The sequence below is a fragment of the Aotus nancymaae genome, unplaced genomic scaffold, assembly GCF_030222135.1.
Source record: "Aotus nancymaae isolate 86718 unplaced genomic scaffold, 86718_ANA_hifiasm-v0.15.2.pri h1tg000036l, whole genome shotgun sequence".
Taxonomy (NCBI): Eukaryota; Metazoa; Chordata; class Mammalia; order Primates; family Aotidae; genus Aotus; species Aotus nancymaae.
Genome location: NW_026988450.1, coordinates 68,643,378 through 68,657,633, shown reverse-complemented (window position 1 = coordinate 68,657,633; position 14,256 = coordinate 68,643,378). Strand labels below are relative to the sequence as shown.

General features: G+C 40.1%; 1 protein-coding gene across 10 annotated transcripts in view; it reads right to left on the bottom strand.

Moving 5' to 3' along the window:
- The window catches only part of COL14A1 (collagen type XIV alpha 1 chain), a 302,227-nt gene that overhangs the window by 140,789 nt on the left and 147,182 nt on the right, over positions 1–14,256 (bottom strand). For 9 of the 10 annotated variants that reach the window (XM_012466432.2, XM_064384550.1, XM_064384551.1 and 6 more), the window contains 5 exons: positions 12,640–12,766; positions 11,067–11,206; positions 10,484–10,616; positions 9,061–9,120; positions 6,374–6,525 (listed from right to left, as the gene is read on the bottom strand). In XM_012466432.2, the coding sequence (XP_012321855.2) occupies positions 6,374–6,525; positions 9,061–9,120; positions 10,484–10,616; positions 11,067–11,206; positions 12,640–12,766 (612 nt within the window). The remainder of the gene's footprint in view (positions 1–6,373; positions 6,526–9,060; positions 9,121–10,483; positions 10,617–11,066; positions 11,207–12,639; positions 12,767–14,256) is intronic. The other variant, XM_012466435.2, reaches the window with a different exon arrangement.

Below are 14,256 nucleotides of genomic sequence, written 5' to 3'. Positions count from 1 at the left end.
ACCCCACCGCAGAGCCGCAAAGCCACTGTAGGTATACTGCCTCTCTAGATTCCTCCTCTCTGGGCAGGGAATCTCTGAAAGAAAGGCAGCAGCTCCAGTTAGGGGCTTAGAGATAAAACTCCCATCTCTCTGAGACAGAGTACCTGGAGGAAGGGGTGGCTGTGGGCACAGCTTCAGAAGACTTAAATGTTCCTGCCTGCTGGCTTTGAAGAAAGCAGCAGACCTTCCAGCACAGCACTCAAGCTCTGCTAAGGGGCAAACTGCCTCCTCAAGTGGGTCTTCCTGACATGCCTCCTGGTGGGGAGATACCTCCCAGCAGGGGTCAACAGACACCTCAAACAGATGAGCTCCAGCTAGCATCTGGCAGGTGCCCTTCTAGGCCGAAGCTTCCAGAAGAAGGAGCAGGCAGTAATCTTTGCTGTTCTGTAGCTTCCTCTGGTGATACCCAGGCAAACGGAGTCTGGAGTGAACCTCTAGCAAACTCCAGCAGGCCTGTAGCAAAGGGGCCTGACTATTAGAAGGAAGACTAACAAACAGGAAACAGTAGCCTCAACATCAACAAAAAGGACAACCACTCAAAAACGCCTTCCCAAGGTTCCAGCATCAAAGACTAAAGTTAGACAAATCCATGAAGATGAGGAAAAACCAGTGCAAAAAGTCTGAACATTCAAAAAATCAGAATGCCTCTTCTCCTCCAAAGGATCACAGCTCCTTGCCAGCAAGGGAACTGAACTGGACAAAGAATGAGTTTGATGACTTGACAAAAGTAGGCTTCAGAAGGTGAGTAATAACAAACTCCAAGCTAAAGGAGCGTATTCTAACCCAGTGCAAGGAAGCCAAGAACCTGGAAAAAAGGCTAGATGAATTGCTAACTAGAATAACCAATTTAGAGAAGAACATAAATGACCTGATGGAGCTGAAAAACACAGCATGAGAACTTTGTGAAGCATAAACAAGTATCAATAGCCAAATCAATCAAGTGGAAGAAAGGATATCAGAGATTGAAGATCAACTTAATGAAATAAAGCATGAAGACAAGAATAAAGAAAAAAGAATTAAAAGAAAAGAAAAAAGTCTCCAAGAAATATGGGACTATGTGAAGAGACCAAACCAAAGTTTGATTGGTGTACTTGAAAGTGATGGGGAGAATGGAACCAAGTTGGAAAGCACTCTTTAGGATATCATCTAGGAGAACTTCCCCAACCTAGCAAGACAGGCCAACATTCAAATTCCAGAAATACAGAGAATACCACAAAGATACTCCTTGAGAAGAGCAACCCCAAGACACATAATTGTCAGATTCACCAAGGTTCAAATGAAGAAGCAAATGTTAAGGGCAGCCAGAGAAAAAGGTCAGGTTACCTACAAAGGCAAGCCCATCAGACTAACAGCTGATCTCTCCACAGAAACCCTACAAGCCAGAAGAGAGTGGAGGCCAACATTCGACATTCTTCAAGAAAAGAATTTTCACCCCAGAATTTCATATCCAGACAAACTAAGCTTCATAAGTGAAGGAGAAATAAAATCCTTTACAGACAAGCAAATGCTGAGGGATTTTGTCACCACCAGGCCTGCCTTATAAGAATTCCTGAAAAAAGCACTAAATATGGAAAGAAAAAACCAGTACCAGCCACTGAAAACACATACCAAATTGTAAAGACCATAGACTCTATGAAGAAACTACATCAACTAATGGGAAAAATAACCAGTTAGCATCATAATGACAGGATCAGATTAACACATAACAATATTAACCTTAAATGTAAACAGGCTAAATGCCCCAATTAAAGACACAGACTGGCAAATTGGATAAATATTCAAGACCCATCAGTGTGCTGTATTGAGGAGACCCATATCAAGTGCAAAGACACACATAAGCTAAAAATAAAGAAATGAAAGAATATTTACCAAGCAAATGGAAAGCAAAAAAAAAAAAAAAAAAAAAAAAAGCAGGGATTGCAGTCCTAGTCACTGATAAAACCAATAAAGATTAAAAAAAAAAAGACAAAGAAGCACATTACATGATGGTAAAGGGATCAATGCAACAAGAAGAGCTAATTATCCTAAATTTATGTGCACCCAGGTTCATAAGGTAAGTTCTTAGAGACCTACAAAGAGACTTAGACTCCCACACAATAAAAGTGGGAGACTTTAACACCCCATTGTCAATATTAGACAGATCAATGAGACAGCAAATTAACAAGGATATTTAGGAGTTCAACTCAGTTCTGGACCAAGCAGACCTAATAGACATCTACAGAACTCTCCACCCCAAATCAACAGAATATACATTCTTCTCAGCACCACATAGCACTTATTCTAAAATTGACCACATAATTGGAAGTAAAACACTCCTCAGCAAATGCAAAAGAATGGAAATCAAAACAGTCTCTCAGACCACAGTGCAATCAAATTAGAACTCGGGATTAAGAAACTCACTCAAAACTTAACAATTACATAAAAACTGAACAACCTGCTCCTGAATGACTACTGGATAAATAACAAAATTAAGGCAGAAATAATGAGTTTGTTGGAACCAATGAGAACAAAGACATAATGTACCACAATCTCTAGAACACAGCAAAAGCAGCATTTAGAGGAAAACTTATAGCACTAAATGCCCACAGGAGAAAGCAGGAAAGATCTAAAATCAACACCCTAACATTACAACTAAAATAACTAGAGAAGCAAGAGCAAACATACTCAAATGCTAGCAGAAGACAAGAAATAACTAAGCTCAGAGCCAAACTGAAGGAGATAGACACACAAATAACCCATTGAAAAAAAAAATCAATTAATCTAAGGCTGGTTTTTTGAAAAGATTAACAAAATAGATAGACTGCTAGCCAGACTGATAAAGAAGACAATAGAGGAGAATCAAGTAGACACAATAAAAATGATAAAGGGGTTATCACCACTGATTCTACAGAAATACAAACCACCATCAGAGAATACTATAAACACCTCTACACAAACTAGAAAATCTAGAAGAAATGGATAAATTCCTGGACACATACACACTTCCAAGACTAAACCAAGAAGTCAAATCCCTGAATAGACGAGTAGCAAGTTCTGAAATTGAGGTAATAATTAATAGCCTACCAACCAAAAAAAGCCCAGGACCAGACAGATTCACAGCCAAATTCTAACAGAGGTACAAAGAGGAACTGGTACCATTCCTTCTAAAACTATTCCAAGCAATAGGAAAAGAGGGACTCCTCCCTAACTGTTTTTATGAGGCCAGCATCATCCTGATGCCAAAACCTGACAGAGACACAGCAAAAAAGGAAAATTTCAGGCCAATATCCCTGATGAACATTGATGCGAATATCCTCAATAAAATACTGGCAAACCGAATGCAACAGCACATTAAATAGTTTATCCACCACAATCAAGTTGGCTTCATCCTTGGGATCCAAGGCTGGTTCAACATACAGAAATCAATAAACATAACCCATCACATAAACAGAACCCATGACAAAAACCACATAATTATCTCAATAGATGCAGAAACGGGCTTCGATAAAATTTAACACCCTTTCATGCTAAAAACTCTCAATAAACTAGGTTATTGATGGAATGTGTCTGAAAATAGTAACAGCTATTTAAGACAAACCACAGCCAATATAATACGGAATGGGCAAAAGCTGGAAGCATTTCCTTTGAAAACCAGCACAAGACAAGGTTGCCCTCTCTCACCACTCCTATTTAACAGTATGGGAAATTCTGGCCAGGGCAATCAGGCAAAAGAAAGAAATAAAGGTATTCAAATAGGAAGAGAGGAAATCAAATTGTCTCTGTTTGCAGATGACATAATTGTATATTTAGAAAACCCCATCGTCTCAGTCCCAAATCCCCTGAAGCTAATAAGCAACTTCAGCAAAGTCTCAGGATACAAAATCAATGTGCAAAAATCACAAGCCTTCCTACACAACAATAACAGACAAACAGAGAGCCAAATCACGAATGAACTCTTATTCACAATTGCTACAAAGAGAATAAAATACCTAGGAATACAACCTGCAAGAGATGTGACAGACCTCTTCAAGGAGAACTACAAATCACTGCTCAAGGAAATCAGAGAGGACAAAAACAGATGGAAAAACATTTCATGGTCATGGGTAGGTAGAATCAATATCATGAAAATGGCCATACTGCCCAAAGTAATTTATAGATTCAGTGCTATTCCCATCAAGGTACCATTGAGTTTCTTTACAGAATTAGAAAAAACTACTCTAAGTTTCATATGGAACCAAAAAACAGCCCATCCTATAGCCAAGACAACCCTAAGCAAAAAGAACAAAGCTGGAGGCATCACATTACCTGACTTCAAACTATACTACAAGGCTACAGTAACCAGAACAACTTGGTATGTACCAAAATAGATATATAGACCAATGGAGTGGAAGAGAGGCCTCAGAAATAACACCACACATCTACAATCATCTGATCTTTGATAAACCTGACAAAAACAAACAATGGGGAAAGGATTCTCCATTTAATAAATAGTGTTGGGAAAACTGGCTAGCTATATGCAGAAAACTGAAACTGAATCCCTTCTTTACACCTTATACAAAAATCAACTCAAGATGGATTTCAAGATTTAAATGTAAGACCTAAAACCATAAAAACCCTAGAAGAAAATCTAAGCAATACCTACCATTCAGGACATAGGCAAGGGCAAAGACTTCATGATTAAAACACCAAAAGCAATTGCAACAAAAGCCAAAATTGACAAATGTGACCTAATTAAACCAAAGAGCTTCTGCACAGCAAAAGAAACTATCATCAGAGTGAACAGGCAACCTACAGAATGGGAGAAAATTTTTCCAATCTACCTATCTGACAAAGGGCTAATATCCAGAATCTATAAGGAACTTAAACAAATTTACAAGAACAAAACAAACAACCCCATCAAAAAGTGGGCAAAGGATATGAACAGATACTTTTCAAAAGAAGACAGCTATGCAGCCAATAAACATATAAAAAAAGCTCATCATAATTGGTCATTAGAGAAATGCAAATCAAAACCATAATGAGATACTATCTCACTCAAGTTTAAATGGCAATCATTAAAAAGTCAGGAAACAACAGATGCTAGAGAGGATGTGGAGAAATAGAAACATTTTTACAGTGTTGGTGGGAGTGTAAATTAGTTCAATCATTGTAGAAGATGGTGTGGTAATTCCTCAAGGATCTAGAACTAGAAATACCATTTGGCCCAGCAAGCCCATTACTGGGCATATACCCAAAGGATTATAAATCATTCTACTATAAAGATATATGCACACGTATGTTTACGCAGCAATATTCACAATAGCAAAGACTTGGAACCAACCCAAATGCCCAACAATGATAGACTGGATAAAGAAAATGTGGCATATATACACCATAAAATACTGTGCAGCCATAAAAAAGGATGAGTTCATGTACTTTGCATGGACATGGATAAAGCTAGAAACCATCATTCTCAGTAAACTAACACAGGAACAGAAAACCAAACACTACATGTTCTCACTCACAAGTGAGAGTTGAACAACGAGAACATATAGGCATAGGGAGAACATCACACACTGGGGCCTGTTGGTAGTGGGGGGCAAGAAGGAGGATAGCATTAGGAGAAATACCTAATGTAGATGATGGGTTGATGGATGCAGCAAACCACCATCACACCTATGTAACAAGCCTGCATGTTCTGCACATGTATCCCAGAACTTAAATTATAATAATTTTTTTAAAAAGAGTGTACTATTTGGAAAAAGGAAAGATAGGTAAAACAACTCAAAGAAAACTCAATGTATAAAAATCTAAATCCCAGGGAAACAGTCATGTTAAGAATACTCAAAAATGACTATAAATCTGCTCAATATGAGTTGATGTCAATGAAAAATATAACTACTGGTTAATGGATGGTATTTTATTAAGAATATTTCCAGTATACCATATAGAATACCTTTTCTGTGTGCTTTGCTTAAAAGTTTTTTTTATCAGATTTCCAAGGGCAAAAGAAATTATTATCTATATTAAACTTTTGTACATATCTATACATACATATGTACAAGTGCATAATGGCCTTTTATGACCCAACTTTGGTGCTCGAACAGGTGATCAAGGCAGCAGAAGAGAAGCAATATTGGAAACAATACTCATAGGTTATTAATTTGGAGCAAGTTGTACATGGAGCAAGTTTTGGAGATAGAAAGGTCACTAAGAAACCAGTAGTGGAGTTCAGATTAACAGAGAACATTAGTTTCTGTGGACGTCAGAGTCACCAAGAAACGAGCAGCAAAGTTTGCATTTATCTCTGAAGACAGTCTCATTAGCTGTGTTAGTAACATCTGCGGAGTTTCTAGTCAGCTGAACGTATACAGACCGTTCCTACCACTTCTTCCTCGGGGTCCCCTTGAGCTGTCAGGTAGGTCACCCTAAACTGCTGCACATCGCTGTCGGAAATGTCCCATTTTACCCGCAGGCTAGACGTGGTTTCACCACCTATAACAAGGTTTCTGATTCCCGTCTGGAAAACTGGAATAAACACAACCAAGGATTAAAACACTTTTAACCCATTATATTCCAAAATGGGCCACAGAGACTACCTGTGGGGTGGCAGCAAGCATCATTTAATGATCCCTGTAATAGAGATCCGTATGAGGCAAGAAGGGCTCAGCTATGGTACTTAGTGGGGAGGCATGATACCTATTAGGTATCATGCAAATAAAAGTGGGATTAAGAGATGCTTACAAGATGAGATCATGGAGCCCTCAAAACTATGAGTTCTGTATATACACTAGTGAAGAGAACTGGGGAGAAGCCCGGAGACTAGAAACCAGCCCATGGAACCCAAATGAGACCATGGTCATGAGAAACTCATACTAGTGCTCTGTGGACAAGTGAGCATGGTGGGCCAGACACCTTGTCGACCTCTGTGTGTAATCCAGCACCCAACACACATCCCAGTCACCTGCCTCCGCCCCCATTTCTTTTTTAGCACGCAAATCTCTCACTCAGGCTGCCTTTACTCATTCAGCCCACACAAACACTATCTTTTCTCTTAAATTTGTCCAAACTCCTTTACCCATGTTTTCTGGCACATTCATGCTCATTTCTCAAAATGTCTGCTCTCTTATTTGTCCCATTTTTTCCCCGAATTCTCTCAAAATGTCCGCTCCCTTATTTGTCTCATTTTTTTCTTTTCTCTTCTACCCTGACTTTATTTCCTTTTATCTATTTCTTCTCATTCTCCTTTCTTTTCATTCATGTATTAATTCATTTAGAAAATATTCATTGAACTTTTCCTGTGTGTCAGACTGTTAGAGATTTGGTTTTTATATAGTTATTAACTCAACAAAAATAGTAAAAGTGTCACAGAGGAGGTAGTAGATTGACATTTACTTGGCAACATTGCAGGGGGCTGCAGTGTTCCAGGCAATGGGAACGGGAGGGAACTTCTCACATTCAGGGCAAGGAGTTTGGCATGGCAAGAGAAAATGGGGGAAGCATAGGAAATATGGTTGAGGCCAGGAAGGGAAGCAGGGCCCAACCAGAAAAGACCTTGGATGCTATAAAAGAGACTTTAGAGCACAAACAAGGGCTTGATAAAGATTAATTGAAGAATAAACGAATCAACGAATGGATAATGGAGTGCCGTTGAAGTGTCTTAGAGAAGTAAATAAATGATATTATCAAATTGTGTTTCACCAAGTTGACTCTGACAGGTTGGGAGTATATTCCAGTGAAGAAGAAAGGTAAGCTGAGAGAGGAAATAGCTAACATAGGAAAAACAATAGACCGGTCAAGTCTCAGTTACCCACAGAAATGCAAGGAAAACACAGTAAGAAAAATTCTCAATAAGTCCAGGCATGATGGCTCATGCTTGTAATCCCAGCACTTTGGGAGGCCGAGGAAGAAGGATCACTTGAGCTCAGGAGTTAAAGACCAGCCTGGGCAACATGGCGAGACCTCATCTCTACTAAAATTCAAAACGGTGTGGTGGCACATGCCTGTAGTCCCAGCTGTAAGGCTTGTCCTTGGGTTGTTGCTGTGTTTAAAATGAAGAAACTGAGGCCAGCAGGAAAATAATCCAATGTAAGGGAATTTATTCAGGCTCCCGGGTGAGGTTCTGCGGTCTGGACAGGAGGGGCCGGAGAAGTCGCACGGACTCCTCTCAGGCACGGGGTTTTATAGGGAGTGGAGGCATCCGACTGGCTGTGGCCAAGGTGAGTGGGACAAAAATGGAGGGGAGTGGGACCCGGATAAAACAAAATGGAGGGGAGTGGGACCCGTATGGAAGGGAGTGGGGCCCAGATAGGACAAAGTAGTATCAGGTAGGTCCTGATGGGGCTTTTTTCCCAGGCTCCCGGGGGGGGGGTGGGGGGGGAAGGAGGCGTGTCTGAGCTCCCGGCAAGGGAAGGGGGTGTGTCCGAACTCCCTGCGAGGGAGGGGGACGTTTCCGAGCTCCCGGCAAGGGAAGGGGATGTGTCTGAACTCCCCGCGAGGGAGGGGGACGTTTCCGAGCTCCCGGCAAGGGAAGCGGGTGTGTCCGAACCCTCAGTGAGGCAACCGGCCTTACACCAGCTACTTGCGGGGCTGAGGCAAGAGGATAGCATGAGCCCAGGAAGTCAAGGCTGTGGTGGGCCTTGATTGTGCCACTGCACTCCAACCTGGATGACAGAGTGACGCTCTATCTCTAAAAGAAGAAAAGAGAAAAGAAGGGGAATTCGCAACAGAGAACAATAGAAGTCACTGAGATAAAGAGGAGTGCAAAGACCCCTGAGGAGGCAGCTACATGAACATCTCAGGAAGGTGCTTGAGCATCCAGGACAAAGATGAAAGAGGCAGAGTGATGTATCAGTGAGATCAATTGACTAGGAGACCCATGGGCATTTAGTGGCAAAGAAGATGTTGAGAGGCTCTGAGAGGAGTGAAATTTGAACCAGTGTGCCAGAGAAGGGAGGGAGGGTCATCTCTTTTCCTGATTGATAATAAATAAAACCAAGATAACATAACATCTGTTTAAATAAAATTTTTAAAGTGGGGAAATGGGCTACTATTTGACCTTACCTGAAGTCACAGGTGTGGTAGGCACTACGGTTGTAGCTGGTTCTGTCCAAACACTATCAACTAAAAACAACATATTACTTTAAAATGCTGTAAAAATTGTAACTGTCCATTTGTATATAGCATTTTGTAGCTTTCAAAGAATATTTCACCTGTATTATCTCACTTGCTTCCCACAACAAACATGACTATGGTTAGAAGACCAAAGAAGTGAATTATAAGTAAGGCAGACATATCTGTTCCACAGATAAGGAAACTGAAACCCTTATTTATGTTAAAGTTTCTCATCACAGATACCAGGCTTCATATAAACATTTGAACTACATCTACAAAACTGTGAAACCACCCAATTACTTTGAAATAGGGGCATAGCCACGGTAATTAAGAAAAATTAGACAGTGCTGTAGACGGAGCTGTGAAAGGGCTGCCAAACAGGACCACCATGGAGTGCAATGTGCTTAGACAAGCAGTGCATCTTCTATTTCTTATAGCCACCGTGGGCATACAGCAGAATGAAGTGCAGATGTGGTGCTCTTCCCAGATCCTCTTTTTAGAGTCAACACACCCATTCACTTGGTGCTGGAACACTGCCTGCCAACAGTTCACAGCTCTGGGAACTGTCTCGCCTGAGTTCATGGCCTCTGTCAGGGGATGGCTCACCTCCAGCAACTGGACATGCAAGGGTATGAAGTCTCAGCCCCTTTGCCTCAATTTGGGACAATTCAGAAGGATCATCCTACCAACGGACCTTCATTATAGTAAGACTAGCTGAGGGTTCAGTTTCAACTTCTTCCCATGTCCTGTCCTACTGTCCTCAGTTTTTTACGTAAGCTTCTCCCAGCTGCAGTCTTCAATAAACTTTCTGGCTGCAATTTTCTGTCTAGAATCTGGTTCCAGGGAACCCAATCTAAGGCAATTTAATATGCGGTCAATACCTCATATTTCAAAAATGAAGAGATGAATGAATCAGCAAATAAATTTTGTACAAGATTCTTGGAACCAATATCAACTTGGAAAATTCCAGAAACTCTTTGACATGTTGGCCCTAGGTTTATTTGTTTGCCAATCTATTCATTTGTAAATTATTTTACCTATCCATGCATGTATCCATTCATCTACCCATTCATCCATCCATTCGATGGGTATTTATTCTACAGTTAACATGTACCAAATACTGTGCTAAGTCCTGGGGAATATAATGGTGAGCAACACACATATGGTCCCTGCTTTCATGGTGATCATAGTCTAGGAAACTAAGATGCTTTATATACTGGTTTCACTGAAGGTGAGGATATATGAGGAATTCTGGGGGACAAAGAGAAATTGAAGCTTCCATAGCCAAGGAAGCAGATGGAGAGGGAAATGGATGGAGTGAAGAGGGATTGTGAGAGCAGCTGAAATGCACTGTGGCCAGACCAAGACTTACGTGTGGTCCCGACAGCAGTCACCACCTCACTCTCACTTCCATCATCAAGTACGGCCAATAGTGAAACTTCATACTCCGTACCGGGCTCCAGGCCTTCAATAACATATGAATCCTGCTCTTCTCTTAAGGCAACCTGAAATGCATTTTGGTGCTTAGTAACTATCCTTATTTGAAAAAGAAAAGAAAAAATGTTATTCTGAGCATAAGCAAGAAACAATCAATCATAAAGAACTCCAAGGCTACTGAAGTCCATTTTAAGATCAAGCTGGAGACTTTATTTCTTTCAATCCCCTCAGCAAATAAATTACTAATATTTTAAAAGTGACATTTTAAAGTTGTATTAAATGTCATTTATTAAAGTCAAGGAATCTGAAAATATATAAAGTATATAACTAAAGCTCTGGCAACAATACATGATAATATTAGGAAAATCATATGATTTGACATTTCTAAAACTCTAAGCCCCTTAAAATATTAATTACTTCTGGGATTCTTAATATATTTTAAAGTGAAGACCAACTCCAGCAGCAGAAGGTATTTACTAATGCTCCGGATCAATTTCAGTCTGTTTCAGACAACTCACCTCCTCGGTTTTCCCCCCATAGACTGGAATCCACATCAATTTGTGTAGCCCTTCATCAGCTGAGAGGGGATGCCAGGTCACCCTAAAACTGTCTGTCGTCACTTCATCAATTTCTAAGTATTGCTGGGCTGGAACTTCCTCTGTAAACCGAGGAAGGAGATTTTGTTAGGGAAATGAGAAGTCAAGAAAGCCAAAACCCAAGTATCTCCCAGGGGTGTAGAAGACTCTTTGAGGAATCTTTTGCTTCAGGAAAACACAGGGAAGAAGGGAAATCAGGGCCCATCAGTCTAGGCTAGCCTTCCATTTCTGTTTCCAGCATTCATCAATATCATAAATTAGGGAAACCATGGAAATAACAGATCTTAAAACTTTTCCAGTAATTTCCAAAACTCAGCTTTTCTACTTGGCTGTTTTCATTAACTATAAAAAGCAGGAGTGCCATATTCATTTTTTTAAAAAATAATAATATTTTCCAAGTATCTTGAGGAAATTAATAAAATAGTGCCCTAGGGGCTTAAGAAACCTTCTCTTTTAGTTCTATTTGCTTTAGTGGCTAAATCGCTCCCTGGTATTAATCCTGGAAAAGAACCTTCAATCTTTTAACTTGTACATATGGTGGTCATCAGAAATGAAATACAATTGATCAGGCCTTCCACTGTTTCAGAGCTTACACACTTCTGGGATATATAAGAGAAAGTATAACACTCAACTGCATCCAAAATAAATTGTCAAAGAATTGATTTTTATTCTTTGAAGTCAGGCTTTTTCTAAAATAAAAAACAAAAAACAAACAACTTTTTGATGAGACACCATGAGAATCCCAACTAGAATTAGCCTTCTGGAGATTTTGTTAAATTACTGAATTTTTCCATGAACATTATTTCTCATTCAGCTTCTTTCTCATCTCTCTCTAAATTATCTTCTCATCTCCTCAGTAAAGACTACATTTGTTTCCAAGTGCAATTCATGGTAAATTCAGAAAACAAATATTAGAATTGTTGCAACCAAGAGATAAAAAGTGGCTACAGGGTACATATAGAAAATAAAAATAATATACTCATGTCTCATATTTAATTTTAGTGTTTAAAATATTATTTATTGTTATATGAAGATTTCAGGCTCCAGAAAATCATCATTGGCTACAGACTGATATATCGAGCTAAATAGTATGAAACTGTCATTTTTGTAGGTCAAAAACTGTTGGATATCAGCAATTTTGGAAATTCCACTTAACACACATAATCATTTGAATGGAAGAAGGTTGTAGAAGTTTTACACTAAGGAATGAAAGTAAAAGGTGTAAGATTAGGAAGAAGAAAACATATTTTTAAAAAACTGAGACCTTTTAGGTTTAGATAGTCTAAAGTCTCTCTTCCTTGCTTTGATAAAAAATAATAAGCCAGTACACATATTAGTCATCTGATTGTTCATTTGTTAATGATAACACATAAAAGAAATAAAAATTAAAATGCAATCTCTTCAAAATCACAACTAAAGAAGGTGCTTTGGGTTTTGGTTTCTATATATTAATAGCTATTCTCGAAACCCTTCAAAACGTAATGAGGCTGCTTACCTGTGGTAAAAACTCCAGTCAGAGGCTCTGACTGTCCTTCATCATAGATGGAGAAAATAGCAACAGTATACTCAGTGAGGGGTGTCAAGCCTTTCAGAGGGAATGTAGTAATAGGATCAACTTCAACCTGTCAAAGAAAGAAGTCATCATAATAACTCTACATAATGCTCTCTATGAACAGGAATCATTTTATTATTGTCTGCAGCTCGCTTGGCTGACAGCAAAGCTATAAATACTGTAAAATAAATTACTGAATTATAAAAACAGCCAGTTTATATATACATGTTTCTAATCTTATAGCCTTAGATTACCCATCAGTAATGGGTATTCTCAGGACAACTTTGCAATCAATATTCTTTCCATTCATTCCAGATACGAAGTGCAGACAATTTAAGAGGCTGATATAAATACAGATAATGTTTCCAGCTGGATCTGCTAGTAGCAGCCAGTTTTTTGCTTCACTGCCTGGGCTCTGCTGTCCCCATAGCTAAGTAACACATGATAACTCCTATAAGAGTTGTACAGGTAAGCAACGATGCTGGAAAAGAATCGGGGAACAGGCCGGGCACGGTGGCTCACGCCTGTAATCCCAGCACTTTGGGAGGCCAAGGTGGCAGATCATAAGGTCAAGAGATCGAGACCATCCTGGCCAACACGGTGAAACCCCATCTCTACTAAAAATACAAAAAAAATTAGCTGGGCGTGGTGGCACGCGCCTGTGGCCCCATCTACTCAGGAGGCTGAGGCGGAAGAATCGCTTGAACCCAGGAGGCAAAGGTTGCAGTGAGCCGAGATTGCGCCACTGCACTCCAGGCAATAGAGCAAGGCTCCATCTCAAAAAAAAAAAGAATCGGGGAACATTAATACTAAAGAAAATGGTAAATATTTGCAACATTCCTCTATCTTCCACAGAAAGACATATTTGGTGAAAATATGTCTCTTGGCCGTCATAATCTGGGGCCATACTCCGGTGGCCTCCTGGGCTCCAGCCACACTGGCCTCCTTTCAGGTCCTGCCTTTCCCACCTCAAGGCCTTAGCACATGCAGTTCACACTGTCTGTGACCCTATTCCCTAGCTCTTGTCAAAATTAAGCCTTCTTCCTCTATCACGACTATGCTTAAATATCATCTCCTGAGAGGAGGCTTCTCTTTCCACCTATGTTTCCACCTATAAGGAGGGTTATTCTCTGACAGTTGCCTTGTTGTTTCCTCCTTGGCACCAATGGGAACCTGACATTACTTTATTTACCTACATATTTATTGTCTGTCTCCTGCATAGAGTATAAGCTCCTAGAGGGCAAGATCTTGTTCAGTTTCTTCACCACTGTATGTTGAATTGTATTTTTTTGAGTGAATAGAATAAGCAAATTAAAATGAAGGGGGCCGAGCGTGGTAGCTCACACCTGTGATCCCAACACTTTGGGAGGCCGAGGCGGGCAGATCACAAGTTCAGGAGACCGAGACCATCCTGGCCAACATGGTGAAACTCCATCTCTACTAAAATACAAAAAATTAGCTGGGCATAGTGGTGCACACCTGTAGTCCCAGCTACTCAGAAGGCTGAGGCAGGGAAATCGCTTGAACAGGAGGCAGAGGTTGCAGTGAGCCAAGATAGTG